Source organism: Meriones unguiculatus, chromosome 8 (genome assembly GCF_030254825.1).
Source record: "Meriones unguiculatus strain TT.TT164.6M chromosome 8, Bangor_MerUng_6.1, whole genome shotgun sequence".
In the NCBI taxonomy this organism is placed as follows: Eukaryota; Metazoa; Chordata; class Mammalia; order Rodentia; family Muridae; genus Meriones; species Meriones unguiculatus.
The window spans coordinates 16,039,315-16,062,869 of record NC_083356.1 but is presented as its reverse complement, the minus strand read 5'-3'; the positions used below and the strand labels follow the sequence as shown (position 1 = coordinate 16,062,869).

General features: G+C 47.6%; 1 protein-coding gene across 5 annotated transcripts in view; it reads left to right on the top strand.

Annotated features, from left to right (window-relative positions):
• Positions 1–1,622: 1,622 nt before the first annotated feature.
• Tbc1d22a (TBC1 domain family member 22A) overlaps positions 1,623–23,555 on the top strand; it is a 275,967-nt gene continuing 254,034 nt past the window's right edge. For 2 of the 5 annotated variants that reach the window (XM_060388864.1, XM_060388862.1), the window contains exons 1-3: positions 1,644–1,843; positions 19,287–19,343; positions 20,123–20,457. In XM_060388864.1, coding sequence (XP_060244847.1) covers positions 1,782–1,843; positions 19,287–19,343; positions 20,123–20,457 — 454 coding nt within the window. In that variant the 5' untranslated portion in view covers positions 1,644–1,781. Of the gene's footprint in view, positions 1,844–19,286; positions 19,344–20,122; positions 20,458–23,555 lie in introns of all 5 variants that reach the window. The other 3 variants (XM_060388865.1, XM_060388863.1, XM_060388866.1) reach the window with 2 other exon arrangements.

Genomic DNA, 23,555 nt, shown 5'->3' with positions numbered 1-23,555 from the left:
GCCCAACCTTTGATTTCCATTCTCCTGCCTCAGTCTCTTAAGAAGCTGGGGCTATAGCTATGTACCACTAAAGTTTTCTTTCAGGGAGCTCTCTGGGCAATGCTAGGAAATGGTTATTAGTTTAATTTGGCAAGATCTCTCAAATTCCAGTCTATTCGAAACGGCATTTCAGGGAGAACCTGAAGCTATGCTCTATAGGTTGTGTCTGAAGGGATCACACAGCATCTGTTGACAGTGTCTGATGTTTCCTGAAGTTTCTTCTTTTGTCAAAAAGGGTTCCTGGAGAGCCCTGCAGTTGTCAGCCAGATAGCAAACATTTACCATGCACTGCTTCAGGTCCTGAGGCCATCATTGTGCGGGAAATGAAAAAGAGGAACAGGTGCCACTCAATTTTGCAAAGTAAAAGCGTTGTCTGGTACACGCTGCATTTAGCAAGGAGTCACAGAAGGCTTTACTCTTATAGAATGCGTACAAAGTTGAGATATAGAGTGCTGAGCCATTCACCCTGCTTTGAGTACTGGGGACAAGTCTGGCATACAACTGGGCTAATGCATACAAGTACTTTGGTGTGATTTCTTGCATCCACCAAGTGCTAAGTCAACACCACTGGTCAATATGTCTATTAGTCTCGGTCTCTGAGAATACAGTCAGGGCCTGGGTTAAACAGGGAGACCATATCAAAAGGAGAAAAAGTTTAAGAAATGTAAGTGGTGAATATATTTCTCAGTAGTGGAGTGCTTGCCTAGCACACACAAGGCCTTGAATACCATCCTTACAGGGGACTTAGGGGTGTGTGGGCAAGTGACGTTAAAAGACAACAGGCAGTTGGCACTACCAATGTCACAATAAAGCTCCAGCCTGATATGTCAGCCTCTCAGCCCACAGCCTTGAGTCTAAGACCATAGAAATGTAACGCCAACCACAAAAATAATTTCAAGTAGCTAGGTTACACGGCAAAGAAATAGTAAAGCAAATTTAACAATACAGCCTGCAGAACCCAATCTATATATAAAGTACCACTCAATATGAAATTGTAAAATTAATATTCCTGTGTTAAGCTTTTGGATCTTACATGTATATCACAATTAAAGCACACTTTACTTCGGACTCGGTTTGAAGCGCGCGAGCGCCGGCAAGATGAATGCTTCATGCCTCTGTGCTTATTCATTCTTCAGCAGAAGCCCAGGAGGATCTGCCTCATCGCCTCAGATACGCTCAACTGGTAGTTGCTTCCTTCACTTCACCTTGTGGTGTTTACGGATCCCATGTCAATACCCTGCGATGAGGCCAGGACCCCATTACAGCGGGAGAGGCTTTCAACCTTCTCACCCGCCCGCACCTGGGTCCGGACTCGTGCTTTGCTCCTTCTAGTTCTCGGCACTTGCAAGCAAGCAAGGAAACAGATTCCGACCCCAGACGCTTGCGGCTTCGGAGTTCTTGGCGGGCAGCCCGTTCATGGGGTCGGAGGCCGACGTCCAGTGGCCTAGGACCGCGCTGCTCCGACTGACCGCACAGCACCACTCGAGCACCCTATGGCACAACTGCCACGCGCATTTCTCAGCGTCGCTTTTTCATGGCGTCAAGCGTAGCCTGAGACGAAGGCGGGACTTCCGGAATCGCCAAGTCACAACTTCCGGACGGAGGCGGAAGCGCCTCTCCGGTCTGCGCTCCGGAGCCTTGGTTATCGCCGAGGGGCTACTGGGGCCCAGGAGAGGGCCGCTGGAGGTGGGCTGGACACGCTCTGGTGTCAGGGTTGCGGATCTGAGGGATGAGGAGGGACCATGGCCAGCGACGGGGCCAGGAAGCAGTTCTGGAAGCGCAGCAACAGCAAGGTCCCGGGCAGGTGGGTGTGACGGGAAGGGCCGGGTCGGGGTCAGGGGTCAGAGGTCAGGTGGCCGAGTGGTCCTGTTGGACTGTGGGTGGAGTATGGGTCTGGCGAGGGGAATCTGGGCTCCGAGGAGACTGCTGGTCGATGTGAGGGGCGGGGGATGGGGGTCAGCAGTGGGAATGTGGGGTCTGGGAGGTGACAGTGGGCGCACCTAGGAGCGAGGAGAACGAGGGGCTGCCCCCAGTGCCTCCGGAGCCTGTCAGGTTTTCTTCTGCGAAACTCCTTGGCTCCCTGGGGAAGCTGAAAGAAACTGACCGGGGTCATTCCTTGAAGAGTTTGGTGGAGTCAGGAAACTGGCCGGGGAGAGGCAGGGCCTGCAGGGGAGGTCGGTCTTGGCAGGGTGTGTTGTGGTTTGAGCACTTGAGTTTCCTTCTCATCTCTTTTGTGGGCTGATGCTTTTGGTTTGAGCTGAGAAGCACCTTGTGAATTTCTATGTTCCCACCTTTTGGCCTCTAGACTCCACTCTCTGACAGCAACAGGAAACAAAAGATACTAATAAAAAATACCTGGGTACAGTCTGGAAGCTATAACGCTCCAAAGTCCTTCTGTGGTTGGTTATGACCTGACGCCTCTCTAGGCCTTAGGGAATGAAGTGACAGTGCACAGAAAATGCTTAAGATCAAGTCAGTCACTGACTAGACCATGTTTCAGACAAGCCCATCTCAAGATTTCAAATGTAGTTTATTCTGTTCCCAAACCAAAGTCTGAGATACTGAGATTTAAGATTCTGACATTAGCCAACTCTCCAGCCCTTAAGATTTTGACATCGAAGCAACTTGAATGGAACCACTCATGATCACAGAAAATGGTCTGTGTTCCCGTGCTTCAAAAGAGACGCCACTATGTGAATGTTAAAATTGTAAACTTCGCCATCTACTGCACTCAGGCACAAAATGTGCTTTTCAGAGTGCTTGGAGGTTAGCAGAGTTTACTGACTGCTGGGCTAGCATGATTTTCAAGATGGAGGAAGTCCTCGGAGGTGCCCAGACACTGTATTTTTACTGTACCAGGACTGGGGATGATTGAGCAGTTAGGAACTTTTATAGAAACCAATGTCATAGTTTAAGACAAATGGAAGATACTTGACTAATAGTGAGTTGAGATCCTACTGTGACAGAGACAAACATGTAGAGCCTAGTGCCTAGATAAAAAGAACCACATGCCAGTGTAACTTCTCTTGTTGCTTTTACATCTTTAGGCCTGGTTCCCCTCAAGTATGAACTGTAATATAAAAATAATGAGATATAAAAATGACGGAGCTGCTGTGTGGAGTTATAGAAGTCAACGGACCTTTCCATCAAAGGCTGTTTCTTGGTAGTGTTTGTTTGTTTGTTTTGAGATACCGTTTCTTTTATAATTCAGGCTGGCCTCTGATCCTCCTGCCTTGGTCTCCTGAGTATAAAAGTGGGTCACTACACCCGGTGTGGTAGTTTGTCTTTGTACTGGGTTAAACAGTGTCATCCCTAATACCTGTATATATGGAATTGTGACTGTGATCTTTCTTGGAAGCAGGGTTTGCAGGTGTCATTGAGCTAAGATGAGGTCATACTGTATTGGGGAGGCCCTGATTCAGTCTCTGGTTCCCATAAGAATGTGGAACTTTAGATACAGAGAGAGATGGAAGTAGGGATGATGACCTTGCAAAGATGGAAGCAGAGATTGGAATGATGTGATTACAAGTCAATGCCGGGAATTGCTGGCAACTACCAGAGGCTAGACTGGTAGGAAACAGCCCTCATAGACTGCACAGCCTGTTGGCAACTTGATTTCATGCCCTACCTATTTAGGCTACTACCCTTTATGGTTGTTTGTTGCAGGGAACTAACAGAGTTCCGGTCTTTTTGGTGTGATCCCACATTACCAAAGACAGACTTCTTCCCTCTTGGCTTTGTTTCTGTGTTGCACATCAGGTACTTTTGAGAACAGCCCTAGGAGGGGACCACAGAATCTTACCTCAGAGTTCCAGACAATGAAGGGAATTTTGTGTAGCAGAACCCTTGTCAATTCCTTGATACTGAAGATGATGGGTGGAGTTCCATCAAGGACTCAGTGTTCACCATATGCTGTTCTTGGTTCTCCACCACTATTTGGTCTACCAGGGGTTTGTCATTGGCAAAACATGGCTTTGTCCTCTAGACAGCACTTACCAAGGCAGGTTGGGTTTAAAGCCCCTTGGCAGTTTCTCTAGAAATGTGTGTTATAAACAAGTGTTTCTTTGTGCTATTTCACACCTTTATAACCTGACCACTGCTCAGCTTTTTAGCCTCATCTCATACTCATTCTTCTTTTTTAAACTGTGCCCTTTGCAGGTCTGATGGGCAAGAGCTTCTAGGGTCTTCCACATCCAGTGATGTACTTATGGAAAGCCATTTTCACATGCTGTTTAGCTGGTTGAATGCTCCTCTCCTTTTGGCTTAGCTTACCTTTTTACTTTTCACATTTAATCTGCAACCTGCTTCCTTAATTCCTCATTGGTTCATCTGCAGTTTGGATTCAGGAACCCTTTCATGCACTGGCTTCTTCAGTAGGCTACAAGCTCTGCCTGTTTAGGAAGTACCCCACTTTCATCTTCATTGTTAAGGACTGAGAAATGGTGGTTGATCCCAGCTGTCTCCCACATTAGCCTGGAGTGAGAAAAAGACTTGGCTAAGAGAGTTGTATGAGAGATGGCCTTAAGACCCCTCTGTTATGTACGCTTTGTGGTCTTTGGATGTGTATGTAATGGAGTCTTTTTTTAAATTTCCTTTCTGGATGAGCTAATATATAGAAAGACTATACCTTCTACCAGGAGGCTAGGGGGCTGAGTGGATTTTAGCTATCTCTTTCTGTGATACTCTCCAATTTGTGCCATTCCTGGAGCCATTGATTTCTGTATTTGTAATGGGAGGGGGCTACATTAGATCAGGTGGCTGTGGCAGCAGCCAAAAGAAGATCTGTCTGACTTATGTCTTAGTGAGGGTTTCTATTGCTGCAACAAAATACCATGACCAAAAGGCAAGTTGGGCCGGAAGAGTTTATTTGGCTTACACTTCCATATCACTGTTCATTATCAAAGGAAGTCAGGACAGGAACTCACACAGGACAGAGACCTGGAGGCAAAAAGCTGATGTAGAAGCCATGGAAGGGTGCTTGCTTGCCCCCCTTCCCCCATGGCTCGTTGAGCCTGTTTTCTTATAGAACCCAGGACCACAAGCTCAGGATGGTACTACCCACAATGGGCTGCATACTCCCCATTGATCACTGTGGAGGCATTTTCTTAATTGAGGTTCCTGAGACCTTGATAAGTTATACATCCAGTTAATTTTTATTTAACTCACACTGTTTGCCAGGAATAAAATGGTCTAAGATCTGAGCTCTGTCCACGGAGAGCTGACTGTTGGAAGGTGGGAACTGTCATCAAAGTCCTGCAGAGAAGGAGGGTGGGTAGCTTGGAACCAAATGTAGCTGGAGGGTCCCGTGGTGTTATAGTGGCCGGGCATCTCTCACTGAGAAAGCGTCTTCTGAGTAAAGATGTGTAGGTGGTGAGGGAAAGCACTATTGGGTAGCTGGAGGAAGAGGCCTCCAGGCAGAGGAATGAGCAAGTACCAGAGGCCCTGCTCCTCAGACAGGGCTGGTCTGAAGGGACAGGAGCAAAGAGCCAGAGTGGCTTTGGCTGAGGCAGTGGGCAGGATTATGTGGTCAGAGCAAGATGTGAGGTGTTGATCTTTCATTCTGAATGGGTGTAGGGGACTACAGTAGGGCTTGAGGAGCTGTACGGCAGGGGAAGTTCTCTGTGTAACAGGGCTGCTGTGTAACAGGGATGGGGCCAGACCCCACGGAATGTGGTGATGTCTTGCTTTAAAAAGAGAGACTCAGACAGAGGGGGGAAGGGCAGAAGCAGGGAGACCACATAGAGGGCTCTGGGGAGACTTTCATGTTAGGGACAGGAGTGGCAGTTATTCAAGTGGGAAAGGCAGTAAGTAGGTGGGCGATAAGAATCAGAAGGCCTGGGTCCCCCTGCCTCTTGTGGGCCTGTTCTTTCTGGAGCCATTGACTCAGTTGACTCCTGAAGAGCTGTTGCTTTCTGCCATCATCACAATTGGAATTCCTGCCACACTTAACTTTAAATGCCAAGACAAACTCCCACTCATCGGGTTTGCACACACAGGCAGCCTTTCAGTGTGGAGCTGGTGCTTAATATTTTAACATAGCTCTGCTTGACTCTGAGTCCTGCTGACAGGAGGGCATGCATTCCACCAGGGTAGGCGAGGAATGGTATTTGGAAGTGCAATGTTGGCAAGAAAGGCCAAGCTCAACTATGGTGAGGTCCTGTGATCTTGGGGTAAGACTGGGGTAGAGGTGTAGCCTCAAGTCTGTGGCCTGGAAAGCTTTCAGCCCCTACTGTTGGAGGCATGAGGAGTGTAAGCAAATGAGACTGCTCAATAGGTCCAATTCAGTGTCAACTAAAAGGGGAGGAACTGGAGATAATGGAGCCATTCAAACATGTACAAGCACCTTTGACATGCCAGAGACAGAATGCTACACAAGTAGACGTGGCCTGTGGAGGCCAGTAGGGTAAGGGTCAGTGCATATGTGAATATGTGTACCGACTCAAGTTCTGTGAAGGTCATAATCTGGGCATGTTGGCAGAATACCAGGATCCTACAAGGGGAAATGACCACATCCTTTCTAGGGACACTGTGTCTAAGCTGTGACCTGGAAGTGGCGAAGGAGCCAGGTTTCTTTTAAAGATGCAGGGTGGGCTTCAGGGGACACCTGTGGCCTGGGGAGGGATGAGAGCAGGTGAAGCACACTGGGCTGCAAAGGCTTTGGGGCCTTTGAGGCTATGGAGAAGATCTGGACATGACTACAGGGTCTTGAGCATATTGAAGGTCTTTACCCAGGGCGTGGTGGACAACAACACTACTTCTCAGCCCTGCAGAGTGAGCAAAGGGAAGCAGGCATGCTGGGAGGAAGCAGGCAGGAAGCAAGGACAAGGACAGAGGCTGTTGGAGAGGAGTGGACACAGTCAAGGCTCTGAAAAATGGAACTTTCACATTCACTGATGGCCTGGATGTCAGGGGTGGGCTGATGACCAGCATGTGGACTGGGGCATAGGTCTCAGGGCTAAGCATAATCATGGTCCCAAAGGTTTGTGTCCCCATCCCTAGAACCTGTGAATAAACCACATTATATGACAGAGGGAAGTCAGCATAGTCAATCATTTGGCTTTGTCTCAGGTTAGTCCTGGCTTATGTGGTGGGTCCAGTGTAACCATGTCTTAAAAATGGTTGGAGAGAACTGGCATGATTGGAACTTGGTCCACAGCTGTTGGCTTTGCACAGAGAGGTTGGGGCCAGACACCAAGGAATGTGGTGATGCCTTGAGAAGCTTGGAGCAGTATTCTACTGAGAATGGGAATGCTGGTCTTCTAATGGCAAGAATCTGGATTCTGCCCATAGCTAGAATGAGCAGGAAATGATTCTCCCTCCGAGCTTGCAGCATAGACTGCAGGTGGCCCACATAGTCTGCTGAGTCCAGGGCCACCTTCTGACTTCTGTTCTCTGTATGGACTGTGCTGAGGATATTTGGTGGGGAGGAATTGCAGGTGGCCCTGGCACCTCACTCAGCAGAGTCTTGCTCTTGACTGTGAGTTGGGCGTTTATATTTTGTATAGGTTAGCAGCTTTCAAAGGTATTCCCAGGTGCTGGAAATAAGCAGGGCCTTTTCTGTCATGTGTCCTGTTCATCTGGCCCTGGCATTAAACAGGCCTGCCTCTCTTGTCCTTGTTGCCCTGTGTTCTTAGAGGTCTGTCTTCGGACTTGTGGCTTTGAAACGGTGTTTACCTGGGTGGTGCCCACACTACTGTTTCTCAGCATCCTGGAAGTGCTGGAGTTTGCATCCCCATAGGACCGAGTTCAGGGGAGCAGGTTTCTCTCGCTGTGAGGGTCCCCCTGTGTCTGGGGGGTATGGAGGCACTAGCAGGTGGTTTTGCAGTGCATGCAGTTCTTTTCCTCCCCTCAGTGAGGACTTCATGTTGCCATGTCAAATGTCATTCCATCAGCAACATTTGAAAATAAACGTGAGTCATATTTTCTCTTGCATTTTTAATATAGCAAATTGATACTGGAATTAACTTTAAATGAAGACAAAGCTAAGGAAAAAATCCTGTGTGCTTGGTGTAGCTCACAGGTAGAGCATTTGCCTGGCTTGGTAGATGTGAGGCTCTGGCACCTCTCTCTGCCAATCCCGGCAATGAAAGCCTCAATGTTTTGACTTGTAGTTACTTTTTATGTAGTTCATAAAACATGAGGGCAGCAAGTGGACTCTCAGTGTCGAGAACTGAAGACAGTGCTCTCATCCCTAGATTTCCACCATCCAGCAGGATGAGGGCCGAGATGGAATGCCATGGTCCTGGGTAGAAGAATGACCTTCCTCTTCCCGCAGTCACCCCCACCCCCTAGTGATCTGTCACTTCCAGTACCTGCCATGTGGAACCCTGCAGGCCATTCTGTGACAGGGACCAAGCTTTCTGCCATTAAGGGGCCTGTAAGGACTTCATTCAGAAGTGGGATGTGGGGAGTGTCTCTTGGCCTCAGGAGCTGACCATATTCTTCTTCTAGTGTGGAATCTAGGGATACATCCCCCAAACTCATTCCTGGAGCAGATGTCCATGCTGCGCCTGTGCTGTGGAGGTGAAGTCCCAGAGCTGGTGACAGGGCTGTGGGATTGTTTACTGAGTGCTTGTCTTGCTGCAGTCCTCATGGTGGCTGGTGGGGGAGGGGACCGTGGTTTCCGCTTTACAGATGAGGCATGCTGAATACAAGCCAAGTCACTTGCTCGGAGCTGTGTGACTTGTAGGCAGAGTCTGGGTTTGAACTAGAGGAGCCTCTGTTCACTGCCTCGTCATATCCACTGCCTCGTTGTCTAGCTGTGCATCTCTAAGAAAGCTGAAACCGACTGGAACTGGTTGTTCCAGGAGTAGCTTGGATCCCCACCAGCCTCTCAGAGCCTTCAGAGTGTGCTGTGATCCTCAGAGCCCCCAGAGCACTGAGCCCCGGAGCTGCCAGGCTGCATTTGGCCATGCCTCTTGGGTTGCCAAGTTAGGTGAGCTTCTTCCAGGCTCATGCTGGTGTTCACCTTGCAGAGAAGAGAGCGAGGTGTCACAGGCTCCAAGGGAGTGGGGCCACTGTTCTCATCCCTGTGGCTCATGCTAGGGGCTGCTGTTGTGACTACACCAGCCTTTCTCTTCTCCCTTTCTGAAATACTGTTTCCTCTTTTCTTGGGATGTGGAAGTCCTGCCGACGACCCTTTCCCCTCCCAGCTCTGCAAATCGCAACAGGGCACAGCTGTGGGTTCTCTCATGCCCTGAGCTCACGGCTGAGGATTCTGTTGTGACGGGAGAGATGGTGTAGGCCGAGTGTCGCTGTGCAGGGAGCTCCTTACCTGTGCTGTTTACTCTGTCTGCATGGGCTGCAGTGAGGAAGCTGAGCCCTGGCCCAAGCTGCTGCTCCTCTGTGAGCTGGCTGGACCCTGACAGTTCTTCAACTTAGAGCCCTTCTCTACTTCACATGAAGCATTGGTTCTGTTGCACAGCCCCTCCAGGATGTACTTGCTCATTCTAGGATTCACCCTCTGAGAATAGGTGCGTGCACAAGACTTACCTAGCATGCCCTGATCTGCTGTCTTTCTCTACATCATTGGTCCTCAACCTCCCTAATGCTGCTGCCCTTTAATACAAGTCCTCATGTTGTGGTGACCTCCCCAACCAGAAAATTGTTTTATTTCTACCTCATAACTGTAATTTTGCTACTCTTGTGAATTATAATGTAAATATCTGATATACAGGATATATAATATGTGACCCCAAAGGGGCCTGGCCCCATAGGTTGAGAACTGCTGCTTACATGTACACTGTGCCTGGCCGACCCCAGCTGTGCACTAGCCAGACCTTAGTGACAGAGTTCCAGAAACTGCTGTCTCCTTGTTCCCTTACATGTGTTGCTGTGCTGGTGTGAAAAAAGCATCTTTCTTTGAACATTTCTACTTCAAGGCCAGATAGATGATGTTGATCCCTGTCATCTGGATGAAGACAAGCACCCACTGGCTAACTGTGGATGCTGGCTGTGGACATATCATGTGCAAGTAGGGAGGCAGGGCAAAGACCAGATTCTGGGGAGGGGCCAGTCCTTTGGTGTCACTGTGGACCTTAGTGTCAGGGACAGCTGCCTTTACCAGTCAGAGGAGCTGCCTTCTTGTTGGAACCTGTGGTCCTTGTGACTAGTTCTGATCATTTCTCCTTGACTTTGTGCTGTGTCCTTATGAATTGTCCCCCTTGTGAAAACAGCACTGTAGTAGGGGTGTCACTTGTTCCTTGCCCTCTTTGGTGCTAGCATTGGCTGCTGCTGAGATGTCGTATTTGATGAGTGCCATGCAGAAGAGACAGTATTTAATGGTGTTCCTCAAGCAAAGATCAAGCTGGGGAACTTGACGCTTTTCTCTTTAAGCATTCCTGATGATAAAGACTGCTCTGGCCAAAGCCCTATGGGAATACATACCTAAGGGCTCTTTTTTTTTTTTTTCTTTTTTCTTTTTGGTTTTGTTTCCCTTTTGGGCATTTCCTCAAGTGTCTCCAGCCTGTCCTGTCCCATCCCAGCTCTCTAGAGGAACCTCTGATTCTTGGGCTACAGTATCACTTCCTACCCAGTCTTGCCCTTTCATTTCTCCTTCTTGAGATGTTTTTTTTTTTTTTTTTTTTTTTGGTTGGGGGTTTCAAGACAGGGTTTCTCTATGTAGTCCTGGCTGTCCTGGAACTCATGCTACAGTCCAGGCTGGCCTTGAACTCAAGAGATCCGTTTGCCTCTGCATCCTGAGTTCTGGGCATAAAGATGTGAACCACTACTCTCTGGCTTTTTTTTTTTTTTTACTTTTTTTTGGGGGGGGCTGTTATTTTAATGGGGTTCCCTTGTGCTGAAAAGGTAAACTTTTTGTAGCCTCCTTGGGGCTCTCCTAGCGGCTGTGAGGCATATGTTCCAGGGCGTTGTTCCTTGGGCATCTCTCCGCTGCCTTTCCCTGGCTCACCCTGTTGTCTACTGTCCTCTGTCGAGATTGCCCTGCTTGATGTGAGTGAGAGCCTGTGCTGTTTATCAGGGCTGCTGCTTGTGGCCTCAGTGATGTATTTTGCTTGCTCTTTTGTGGGGAGCCCTCCCTCACTGCCCTGTTCTGGGATCATGAAGCTGTGTGCAGGGTGGACAATGGAGCATAACGAATGGCCCCTTTCTGTACACTCTGGTAACCAGAGTCCTTTTAAAGTTTCCTTTTTCTGCTTTGAGGTGATGTGAAGTTTCTATTCTTTTCATATGAATTACTCTGAATTATATATTTACTTATTTTTGGCCTGTAGTAACAGCATCATAACTCCTTCCTTCTGGATAGTGAGATCATTTGCATACCATACAATTCACCATATTTAAAATGTTCACAATTTAAACAAGTGTGTGCGTGTGTGTGTACATGTAGGTAATGCCACAACATGTCTGTGAAGAATAGAGGACAGCGTTTGGGAATCTGATCTTCTTCTACCTTGGCGGTTTCAGGATTCAAACTCAGGTCTACCTGTGTCTTACTCAGGGACCCATCTTCCCAGCCAGACATTCAGGATTTTAAAATGCATATTCAGAATTATTTAATTACGACCACAATTAATTTTAGAATGCTTTCATTGCCAGAAAGAGAAACCATATCTCATTATTCCTTACTTTCCACCCCTTTCCCTGGAAACTAGTAATCCACCCTGTCTCTGTGGGTGAGCCTCTAGGCATTTCATCCACTGTAATCATACAGCATGTCTTGGTGGCTTTTTGTGTGTTCAAGCAGGGCCTTGCTGTGTCTCCCAGACTGGTTTTGACCTGCCACCCTTCTACCTCAGCCTCTTGAGTCCTGTTTAACCTTTTTGTTAAGCACATATCATATATATATATATATATATATATATTTTTTTTTTTTTTTTTCTTTTTTCTAGACAGGGTTTCTCTGTATAACCACCCTGGCTGTCCTGGAACTCACTCTGTAGACCAGGTTGTCGTCACACTCAGAGATCTGCCTGCTCATGCCTCCTGAGTTCTGCCACCACGGCCTGGTTTGCTTTGCATATTTTTAAGGCTTGTTTATGCTACCGGACGAGACACTTGACGTGTTCTTCAGTTTACAGTTACATCCCGGTGCCCTGTTAGCTGGAAGTGCTCATGGCACTGCAGCGTGCTAGGCCTCCTTGCCTAGTGTAGTGCTGTGTGCAGCGTCACCATTTCTGCTCTTGCTGTGGGGAGCTGTGGCTCACTGATGTCACCTAGTACCGAGAAAAGGTTTGTACCACATATTGCGAGCCTGGGAAAGGTCAGAGTTCAGATACTCTGTGTGTTTTCTGCTGAGTATATATTACTTTCACAGCATTGTGAAGTTTGGAAATTGTGCTGAGTCATCATATGTTGGATTCCACTTGTGATTTCCTCCTTCCTTGCCTGAGACAGGGTGTGGCTATGTAGCACAGGATAACCTTGAACTCAGATCTGTTACCTTTCCCTCCTGAGTGCTGGGATTACAGGTATGCAGCACATACCTGGTTTTATTCGTTTTATGATTTAATATTCGTGTGGACAAGGCACTGTCATTCATCAGGTGGTAGACTTTGGGCCCTTTCTACTGCTTGGCTGCTTGCTGTGCTGTGTTGTGGGGCTTTGTGTTCATCAGATCTGTATGACCTGCATCCCTGACAACTGCTGTGCTTTGACCCTTCTGCCTCAGTGAGGCAGTACCTTAAGAGAGTCTGTCTCCTGTGACCCTAGAGCAGTGGTTCTCTACCTGGGGGTCATGACCCTGCTGGGGGGCTTAAATGACCCTTTCATAGGGGTCACCTAAGACCATCAGAAAACACAGATTTTTACATTACGACTCATAACAGTAGCAAAGTTACAGTTACGAAGTAGCAACAAAAATTGTTTTCTGGTTGGGTGTCACTACAGCATTGGGAAGGTTGAGAACCGCTGCCCTAGATAGAGCCTTCATTAGAAGACTAGAGATAGAAAGCAACTGACCGCTCCACCTAGAGCACATGCGTGTCTCCTCCAGCCCAGGAAGAAGCGTCACACAGTGGAGGTTGCCGAGTTCTCTCCTTGCACCAGTTCCTTCTCCCTGCTTCCTGGTTATCACTGTTCTGAGCTATGCCTTCATTCTCATGCATGCTTTTCTGGCTACTTTTTTGTTTTGTTTTGTTTTTTAAGCTTTATTTATTTATTGTGTATACAGTGTTCTGTCTGCAGGTACAGCTGCATGCCAGAAGAGGGTGCCAGATCTCATTATAGATGGTTGGGAGCCACCCCGTGGTTTCTGGAAATTGAACTCAGGAGTTCTGGAAGAGCAGCCAGTGCTCCTAATCTCTGAGCTGGTTTTATTTCAGATTGACACAAGTCAGAGTCATTTTCAAACAGGGAAACTCAATTGAGAAAAACTTTTCACCAAATTGACCTTTGGGCAGGCCTGTGATGCATTTTCTTGATTGATGATTGATGTGGAAGGCACAACTTACTGTGGGTGGAGCCATCTCTTGGCTGGAGGACTGGGGTGCAGTAAGAAGGCAGAGCCAGCCAGTAAGCAGTGCTCCTCCACGGCCTCTGCATCAGCTCCTGCCTCCAGGTTCCAGCCCTGATTGGTTTCCTGCCCTGTCCTTGCTCAGTGGTGGACTATTACCTGCAAGTAGGAGATGAAATACACCCTTTTATTCCCAAGTTGCTTTTGGTCATGGTGTTTGTCACGGCCACAGAAAAGTAACTAAGACACACATGGTAGCAATTTGACAAGGTTTTGTATGAACACTGAGTAGTGACGTGTTATACATTAAATACACATGAGTATATTTAACTTGCTTTCAGTTTTCTGTTGATCAATTAGTTGATCTCATTTTTGCCCATCACGGTTAGTACCTGGTCTATGTGTCTGCTACCTGTTATGTGTATACACTCACATACTTTGCTTCCTTTGTATTCATTCCTCAGTTGATAATGAGCATCTACGAGAGAGAGAGAGTGCTTTCTGCATGCTGGTCGGTGCTTTATCACACTCAGCATCTTGGTTGTGTGTGTGCTGGGGGTGTGGCTCAGTGGTAGAGTGTTGACATAGCATACAGGAGGCCCTAGCTCTGATTCCCAGCTCTGCTAAGACTTTTTAGTTTTCTTTTTAGTATCACAAACTTTGCTGAGCCTCTTTCCTCAAGTACTTGCACAAGTTTTTATTTTTTTGTCTCTATGTCAGGATGTGGTTTTATGTCACATGTCCTTGCTTGTCACAAAAAGTCCCTGAGGTCCTGGGTGGCTGAGGAGTTTTAAAAGATGTATTCAAGAACATTTCTGTACTTTTTTGGGAGAGGGGTCAGAGACCAACCTACACACATACCTCTTCAGCACACCCCCAGCCATGAATGCTCTTTACAGAAAGGTTTCCTTGTCTGAAGGAAGTATATATGTCACTTGCCACTGCTTTTCAGTGGCTTCACTGATGGTTGTTTTTCTTTTTTAGCAATGGTAGCCCAAATAAATGCAGTTTTAATAAGATAAAAACAAGGCTCCTTTAAGTCTGAGCTTGAACTTTGTTGGAACATTTTCTACTCAATAAATACAAGTGGTTTGCCTATGAAGAATTAATGAGTTTCCCGTGCTGCCGGGAGGGGAAGGCCTGAAGTCTTTGATAACGCTGCAGAGACTTTTATGAAAATGACATGCAAATACTGCCCTGCAGGCCAAGCTGCCTACTGTTTTGAATATGAATATATTGGGGAACAAGAAGCATGTGGATATTGGAGTCAAGGTAGATTGGCTGTGGTGACAGGCGCCCTATGGGGGTCATGGTCTGTATACACAGGGCTACCACTGTGGCTGTCTGGGCCACAGTGTGTACTTTGTTTCTGTTTGGAAGCCAGGCTTTCACACAGGCAAGCACACTGTACCAGCATCCAAGCCACACCCCGTGCAGATTCTCATTTCAGCTCCTAGTATGAGGAACGTAAAGATCAGAGAGTTGACTTTCCTCAAGCTTTACCAGCCAGTAAGTGTTGGTGCTGGAATTGGCACCTGGGCCTTTTGACTCTTCATCCTGAGAACTCTACGCCAGTGTTAGACACCTCCATAAGGTTTGTGGAAAGGACACTCCAGGTTGTACAATCTGAGTAATTATATGCTTTTTTTGTCTCCCTTGACGTAGAGCACACATCTGTGTCTCCTGGGTTCTGTAGACAGAAATTCAGTAGTCCACGGGGGAATGGGAGCCTGGCTCTTACCCCAGGATGTTCTGGGAGTCACTGGGCGGACTTGAAGGTTGGGGATGAAATAAGGCTCTTCACTTTCTCGTAGTACTATGGTCAGTGGCTGCGTGCTCCAAGCTGTCAGTTGTCATGGGTCAGTTGAGATGGGTAAATACTCATGGCAATTCTTGTGACTAGTTTGGGTTTTCTCATAGAGGATTGTCTGGGGTTGAAGAGAGAAAATCCAGTCAGGTGGAAGCTCTGGTGTTGTAGTCAAGGTTCAGCAAGAATGTTAGTTCTCCCATTTCATAGCCCGTGCAAATGTGCTCACCCATTTCAAATCCACGTAACTGTATTTACCCATTTAAAATGTGAGTCTTCCTCCACTGCCCTCCGCTTTTCCATTGCTCACCCCAGAACTGGGTGGTGTGGTATCATTGGTCCTGCTAGCCACCCTGTTCCAGGTTTCCTCTGTCTCTACCTCCTGAGGTTGAATTACAGATGAGCAGCCCATACTCACTTACTGGTCTGGTATTTACATAGGTCCTGGGATCCAAATTCCTATCCTTTTGCTTGCTTGCATGACAAGCACTTTAACCACTGAGAAATCTCCTCAGCCCCATCTGTCTGGAATTTTCTGTCTGCCCCTCTTTTCTTAGGAATAGGTGTAACAGTTTTTCAAAGGAAAACCAAGACTGAATTTAATGAGCCATGCTGTGTTCCTGTAGCACACGTGATCACAGGGCGTTATTACACTAGGCTGTTGTTGGCTTTCATTGGCACACCTTGAGTATCTTAACACCTTGAGCGAGATGATATTGTACCTATTTTTGCCTTCCTGCTATCTGGTCATGTAGTTACTATCCAAAAAGTGTTTGTTAAATTCTACTAAAATTTTTAAGTTATAAAAGCTAACATTTTATATAATTAAGATACTGTACTATAGGCATTCAAATGAACTGAAGACAAAACTCCGCTGTATTTTAGTTTGTCTTGAAGATGTCCTTAGGCCAGTGAGGAGAGGTTATGCAAACAGTGGTGGTGGGCCAATTGCTTTTTTAAAAGTTTCCTGCTGAACTGTTTAATGACAAAGTGGTAGCTGTACTGGAAGGGGTAATAAACCTATAGGCTCTGGACATTGACATGTTTGGTGGGACTACTGTTTTGGTGGCCATACTGCGTGAATGACACAGGAATTCTCACTCTGCAAATCAGTAAGAAGGTGAGCCCTTGTTAGCAGATGGACACAGGACATGGATAGTTTATAAAAAGAAGAGGCACCATGAACAATATCTGAGGCACAGAGCCAGCACAAAGATCGCTTTCCTTCTGTCTATGTAGTGGTAGCTGGCCATCCGCCAGCCCTTGCTGGGGGAAAGGGAACTGCTTGACTGTCCTTTGGCAGCATGGCCAAACCTCCTTAAGTGTGTGCCTTATGCCCAGGGCATTCCCATTGCAAGAATTTGTCCTCAGGAGGTTATCAAGTGGTGTGTAGGCATTCCTCTCCAGAGGGGTTATTGCTATCCTTGTAACCACAAACAATTTAAAATCAGTTCTGTGTTTCACAGTCAACCTTGGGTAAACTCATTATGTTGTAGCCATATGGCAGCACAGTGTGAAATTAGAAGTGATACTGTCCAGGGAGGTGGCACAGGCCAGAGATGAGGTAACCAGAGCTCATTCTATTCCTGTGGTGTTTAAAACGCTTAATGTTGAAATAATTAAGATTTACAAGGAGTTGCAGAGGTATGTATGGGGAAGTCCGAGCACTTTCCACCTCATAGTGAGCTTTTAAATTTACACATGCTGCTTCTAGTCTCTTTACACATCGAGTAACACACCTGAAGGTAAATAAATGATTTAAGTAAACTGAAGGAGGAAGTAATAACACAGGGAATACGTGACAGGGAATACGTCACAGCCCATTGCAGAGTCAGGAAGGTAGGGTTTATTTTTGTAAGGAGATTTATTTTATCATGATTTTAAAAAAATCTTATTATATTTATTTTTTTATGTGTGTAAGTGCCATAGCATGCAGGCAGAGGTCAGAGGTCAACTTGTAGGAGTTGTTTTCTCCTTCCACTATGTGGGTCTTGGGGATTGAACAAACTCAGTTTGTCAGGATTAGGGGTAAGCAGTTTTACTCACTGAGTTGTCTTAGTGACCCCCCCTTTTTTTTTTTACTTTTAATTATGTTTATGTGCATGTCTGTGTAGGGATGTGTGCATGGAGGCTAGAAGAGGGCATCTGATTCTTTGGAGATGGAGTTATAGGTAGCTTTAAGTTGTCTGATGTGGTTACTTAGAAATGAGCTCGTGTCCTCTGCAAGAGCTGTATGTCCTCTTAACTGATGATGCATCTCTCCCACTCCAAGATTTAATTCTAGAATGTCTTCTAAGCTTTTTCTTGCAGTAGATGGGAATTAACACAAAATCAGCACTGGACCATGGGCAGAGAGTGAGAGACTTTTCGGAGCAGCCAGCCCTGGATGGGATGTTTTCCTCAAGCCCCTCCCTTCAAGGCTCAGGGATCTATGCAGAAGAGGCAGCAGAAAGAATGTGAGAGTTAGAAGAGGTGGTGGGGGACTCCACAGAAGCAGCATCTTCCAGACACACAGGATGACCCATGTATGAGTTCACCAAGACTGTGACAGCATGCATAAGACCTGCACAACTTCAAACCAGACACAGTCCCAGCACTGAGAAGGGGAAGTGAACACACAAAGTCCCACCCTTAACCAGGAAACTATTTGCAACTGATACCTGCTAGGAAAAGACAGTCTGTTTTCTGTAATGGACACTGGCTGGGTATATTAACCACACTTCAGGGTAGGCCCCATGCTCAGGAGTAGTTGGCCAACACAAAATGGACTCTATTGTTCTGTGCACTTTTTATTTTGTTTGCAATTTTTTGTCTTACTGTTTTTTGTTGTTGTTGTTTGTTTTGTTTTTTCTTTTTTGTGATAGAGGTGGGGAGTTGCTGGGAAAGGGGAAGAATGCAATCAAAGCATAGTGTATAGAAAAAAATTAAAAACAACATCTTTTAACTCACTTCAAAAAATACTTCAAAACACTTCAAAAACACATTTATTTATGTGTTTGTGTGTGTGTGCACATATGCATGTTTCAGAGTGCTTGGATGGAGATCAGGGAACAACTTTGGGAATCAGTTCTCTCCTTTCATCATGAAGTTGACTGAACCCAGGGATTGAACTCAGGATTCAGGCTTGGCAGAAGGCCCCTTTACCAGCTGAGCCATCTATGGTACCAGGATTTCATTAAAAACAATAAAAAAAATTCATGTGTTTGCCTGAATTGGTCTTCATGTTTCTCCTTGCACACTTCTTCCTCCAGCAGGGTCTTGTGTCAGAACCTCAGAGTGTTACTGTACCAGTTAGACTGATGACAGTAGCTCTGATGAATAGGGATTTGTTTGTTTCCTGTACCTGGAAGTGAAAGGAGGTGGTCAGCTTGGGCCCCTAGCTCTCCAAAGCCAGCATGGAGTCTCTTAATCTTCTAATGTACCAGTCTTCAGAGGGGGCTTCATTCTCGTGGCTTCTCATGCTGTGCGGTTACGAGTATCCAGGCCTCACCTCACCTCTGTTCTGGGATGTGCCTGACTTGGAGAAGCTGAGGTCCGAAAGTGCTGACTGAGCCTGGCTGGTTTTGTTGGAAAAGTGACAGCATTTATTTTTTTCTAAACCTTAAATCTTTCCTTTTTTTTTTTTTTTTTTTTTTTGTATATTTGGATAATCAGAACAGCACCTGGTACAAATTCCCAGTGAAGTTAACTTGTGAGGTCAAGTTCTGCTTGTGAAACACGTTTGTGAGTAGTGGCTCAGGCACCCTGATGTTCCCAGTGGTCTGGGTGTCTGGGTGGCTCCTGGAGAGCCATGCTTCCTGCTTTCAGGACAGGCCTGGGTATCTGTCCTGTTGTAGGGGTGTGGGCCTTTGTGGTGCCATTCTCACTAGACTGGGCCTTAGGCCTGGGTGGCAAGATATGCTAGCTGCTGATAGAGTGTGGCTTCTCCTGGGCATGTGACTAAGGAAGTCACACTTTTCTTGATCCAGTTGGGCTCTCAGCAGAGCTGGGGGGGAAAGATCTAATTTTTTTGTTTCCCTGTTTTCGTAGCATCCAACATGTGTATGGAGCCCAGCATCCACCTTTTGATCCACTGTTACATGGCACGTAAGTGGCTGTCAGTGTCCTGCTTCTGCCAGCTTATTGGACTCTCTGAGGGAAGGGACATGTTCTGTCAGCAGATGGCTTAATCCCTTGCTCTGTGAGACACTGCTGTCTGTGCCTAGTTCACTCTGTAGCTGGCAGTTGGATGTGGGGACTGCAAATCAGAGGGCAGAGGGCAGAGGGCAGAGGGCAGAGGGCAGAGGGCAGAGGGCAGAGGGCAGAGGGCAGAGGGCAGAGGGCACTCAGTACTCAGCACTCCTGGCGTGAGGACAGTGTGACTCCAGACTGTCCTTATAGCTTATCTGAATCCTTCCTCTGTCCTGCACTCTCTCTCTGTCCTGTTCTTAGCTCTTGCTGGTGTGGCCCTCCAGGGCTGCACCTGCCTGTCATAGTTCCTGACTATGCCAGGGCTGATGGTATGCATAGTCAAGGTTGGGGGCTCTCCTTCAGATTGTTCCGTCTCTGTGTGTGCATGCAAATGCCCTGTTCTCTGGAGGCTCCTCCTGCCCTGCACACCTCAGCTGCAGCTGTCGGACTTGGCTGAGATGGAGAGAGTGGAGTGTAGAATGTGCTTTCTAGCCTTGGCACCTCTCTAGTTCTATGGTGCTTGGTGGCTCTTGCCTGAGACGCCCCCTCCCCGTCACGTAGCCTGTGCAGTGCTGAGTCCTATTTTGATGCCACCACATTGTGCTTTTCTTGGCACTCTCATCTAGATGATGTGTCCTCTCACTTGGGGTTCTCTTTTGGCTGAGTGTACACAATAAAGACATTTGCTTTTGTAGCTTGCTCAAGACCTCGCCCAAGGTACCCACCACCCCAGTGAAGGCCAAGAGGGTCAGCACCTTCCAGGAGTTTGAGAGCAATACCAGTGATGCTTGGGATGCTGGCGAAGATGACGATGAGCTCCTGGCAATGGCCACAGAGAGCCTGAACTCTGAGGTGGTCATGGAGACAGCACATCGTGTCCTACGCAACCACAGCCAGAGGCAGAGCCAGCCCTCACAGAAGGAGATGCCAGAACCAGAACCTCAGCCCACAGCAGAGCCTCCTGTAGTTCCAAGTGGTGACCTCCGCCTGGTGAAGTCTGTCAGTGAGAGCCACACTCCTCGTTCTTCAGGTAGGGACAAAGGGACAGATAAGGAGAGCTTGTTTGCAGCAGGTTCTGGTCTATGGGAGCCTATAAGACCATCTTTCATGTGGATGTGGTACTCCCAGGCCCTGAAATAGCCTCGTTGTCCATGGTGTCCAGATGTTCTTTACTTTCTGGAATTGAGGGCATCTTTCCTACATAGGAAATGACAAGGCTTGTGACTTGTATAGGGGCCCAAGAAGAGGACCATGGGAAAGCATAGGAGATGGGGGATGCCAGGCTCCTTCAGAAAGGATCCTGGAGTGCCCAAGCATGCCTCTCCCAGGTAAGGGTACTTTTCTCTCATTTATGGATGAGAAAACAGATACACAGTAGCCTAAGGCCACCCTGCTAGATTCAGAAAGGCACTTTGTACCTAGCCTGGTTTTCAAAACTGGGTTGTGCTAAAATGTTACAGTTTTTTTCAGGTGAGAAGCTGGCTTTATTTGGTTTGTAACAAATTTAGAAAATTGAGTTTACTGGGAAACTGCAGTGCAAAAATTGAGTTTACCGGGGAATTGCAGCTGCTTTTGAGTTCTTTCAAAGTTCTGATGGAGAGTGCTGCCTTCCACCTCCTGTCTGCTCAGTCTGGGTAGGGTGCCCTCTAGTGGTGGCGTCCAAGGGTTGTCAGGGACCCTGGATACTTTTGCTCACCGCTGTGCTAGGAGAGCCATTGACAAAACTTCCTCAGTCCCCAGGAATAGCTGGTACATCTAGGGCACTGTTATCACTGCTGATGGCCCTCAGCACCCCAGAAGGAGGAGCTGAAAATGGTGCCCTGACCAGAGGGAAACTCAGATCCAGGCAGGTGATAGAGCTTGGTGGCGTCACATTGTGGCAGCCTCTCCCGTACAAGTGAGGAAGTCATATTGCTGGAGAAATGGCCGTGATCTCATCACTGGGTCCTGCAGATCTTGCGCTGAGCATCCTGTGTTGGCTTTCTGGGAGAGATTTGTTTGAGCACTTGATAATAATAGCTGTGGTTGTTCACTCTGTGGCCAGCCCCTTGAATGATAAATTCTTTAAACTCAGCCTTCTAGGAGGGACTTGTTTTGTTCTTTTTTTCACAGATGTGCACTAAGAAGACCTCGAGCTGCTCAGGAGAGGTGGGCCTGGGGTGGGGTTGTTAAACCCAGGGTCTGTGCCTCCAGAGTCCCTGATGTTAGTGCTGGCTACCAGAGACCAGCACTTCTCATCCAAAGATCCTGGCCCCAGGAGGCATGTGGCAGTGTGTTGGACAGTGTATGTTAGAGCTGGAGCAGGGTGTGTTTGTGGCACTGAACATGGTGGATGTGGCAGGGATGTTGCTCAAATTTCTGCAGTGACTCTGGCAGAGACTGAGTATCCCCACTCTCCCACTGGTAAGGCCAGTGGACTTCTGCCTGCCAGAATGGGTTACATTGGTCTGGGAGCTTCAGGAGTGTGTGGAGAAGAGGTGGTATGCTTTCTCTGTCCAGGGCTTAGCCCCTATTGGTCATTGTTGTAGAATGCCATCCTCTGAACATAACAGCTGTGACTGTTTGCAAGAGACCCCCACGATCAGACCTGTTAACTGTTGATATTTTCTCATATTGAGAAGGAATGTGAGGGTCATTGGATCCTCACCCCAGGTTCTAATCACTCTCTCCTGTGCCTCCCAGATAGCTGTGTGTGATTCTGCCTCCATGGCATGTTTTCTTATGGCCTCTGTCTTATTTAATGTTTTCTTGCTATGAAGAGATCCCATGACCACAGCAACTCTTACAAAAGAAAGCATTTAACTGGGGGGTTGCTTACATTCAGCGGTTTAGTCCATTATCATCATGGCGGGAAGCATAGTGGATGCAGGCAGACTTGTAGCTGAGAGTTCTACAGCTGGATCCACAGGCAGCATGAAGAGAGACACTGGGGCTGCTTTGAGCATTTGAAATCTCAAAGCCCCAGTGACACACCCCCAGTGACACACTTCCTACAACAAGGCCACACCTACTTCAGTAAGGCCATGCCTCGTACTCCCTGTCAAGTAGCTCCATAATGACCAGGCATTCAAATATATGAGCCCGTGGGGGCCATTCCTGGTCAAAGTACCACAGCTTTGGATGTTAGAATACATAAATAATAGATGATCCTGGGGCTTGCTGGCCAGTCACTTTTAGCTCAGTCAGTGGGCTTCACACCCAGTGAAAGGACCTGCCCCCCCAAAATAAGCTAGAGAGGGATTGAGGAGGACACCCGCTCTTGAGCTCTAGATTCTACATGCGAGTTTATGCATGTGCATCACGCACACGTGCACAGACTCTCCCCATGCCACTCTGCTCTTGACCGCCAGTGCCTGTTCTTGCTGGTTTTTTTTTTTTGTGTGGGGGGTGTTTTACTCTGGATGCTGCCTGCAGGTAGGGGTAGAACAGAGGTCCTTAGGCTAACCCTTGGGCCAGATTCTGCCCAGAACCTTCTGATCTTGCTCGTAGGTTGTCTGAAAGGCTGCCTACAGTGACTAGGGAGTAGAACAGTGTGGATACAGGCACAGGTGGGGTTCTTGCCCCTGCTGGTCTGCAGTGTCTGAGGTAGACACCAGCATGTTGGATATAGGTCTTTTCTGTGGCTCATTTTTGACTGTACACTGAAAGTTGAGGTGGGAGTTGGACCTGGCGGTGACAGGGCCCACAGCCTCATTTCCTTGGTCCCTGTGGCTCTGTGTTGAGTGACCTGGGGATCTTTGGCTCTCTCTGGGCTGTTCCTAGCCAGGTTCCTGAATGGATTGTGCTACCTCACCTCCCTTCTCGGACTCCCTGAACCAGCAGGGTTTTGGTAGGCAGCAGCTAAGGAGATACAGAGAGAGAGGGGAGGTTTGCACTCTGCTGGCGTCTCCCCTCCTCTTGTCCGTGAAGGCTCCTTGCCTGCTTGGCTTCCTTTGTTCCTTCATGCTAGAACTCCAGGTTTCGGGAGCGGGGGAGAAGTGGAGGCACTGAGTCAGATGATCTCTGGACATGGCCAGGTCCTCTTGGAGCCTCCTGGTCACGTACTGCTGTCCTCAGTGCTTTGGAACATCATTCTTTTCTTTCATGGTGTAGAACAGTGGCTTGCCTGCCACAAGTATACTTGGGTGA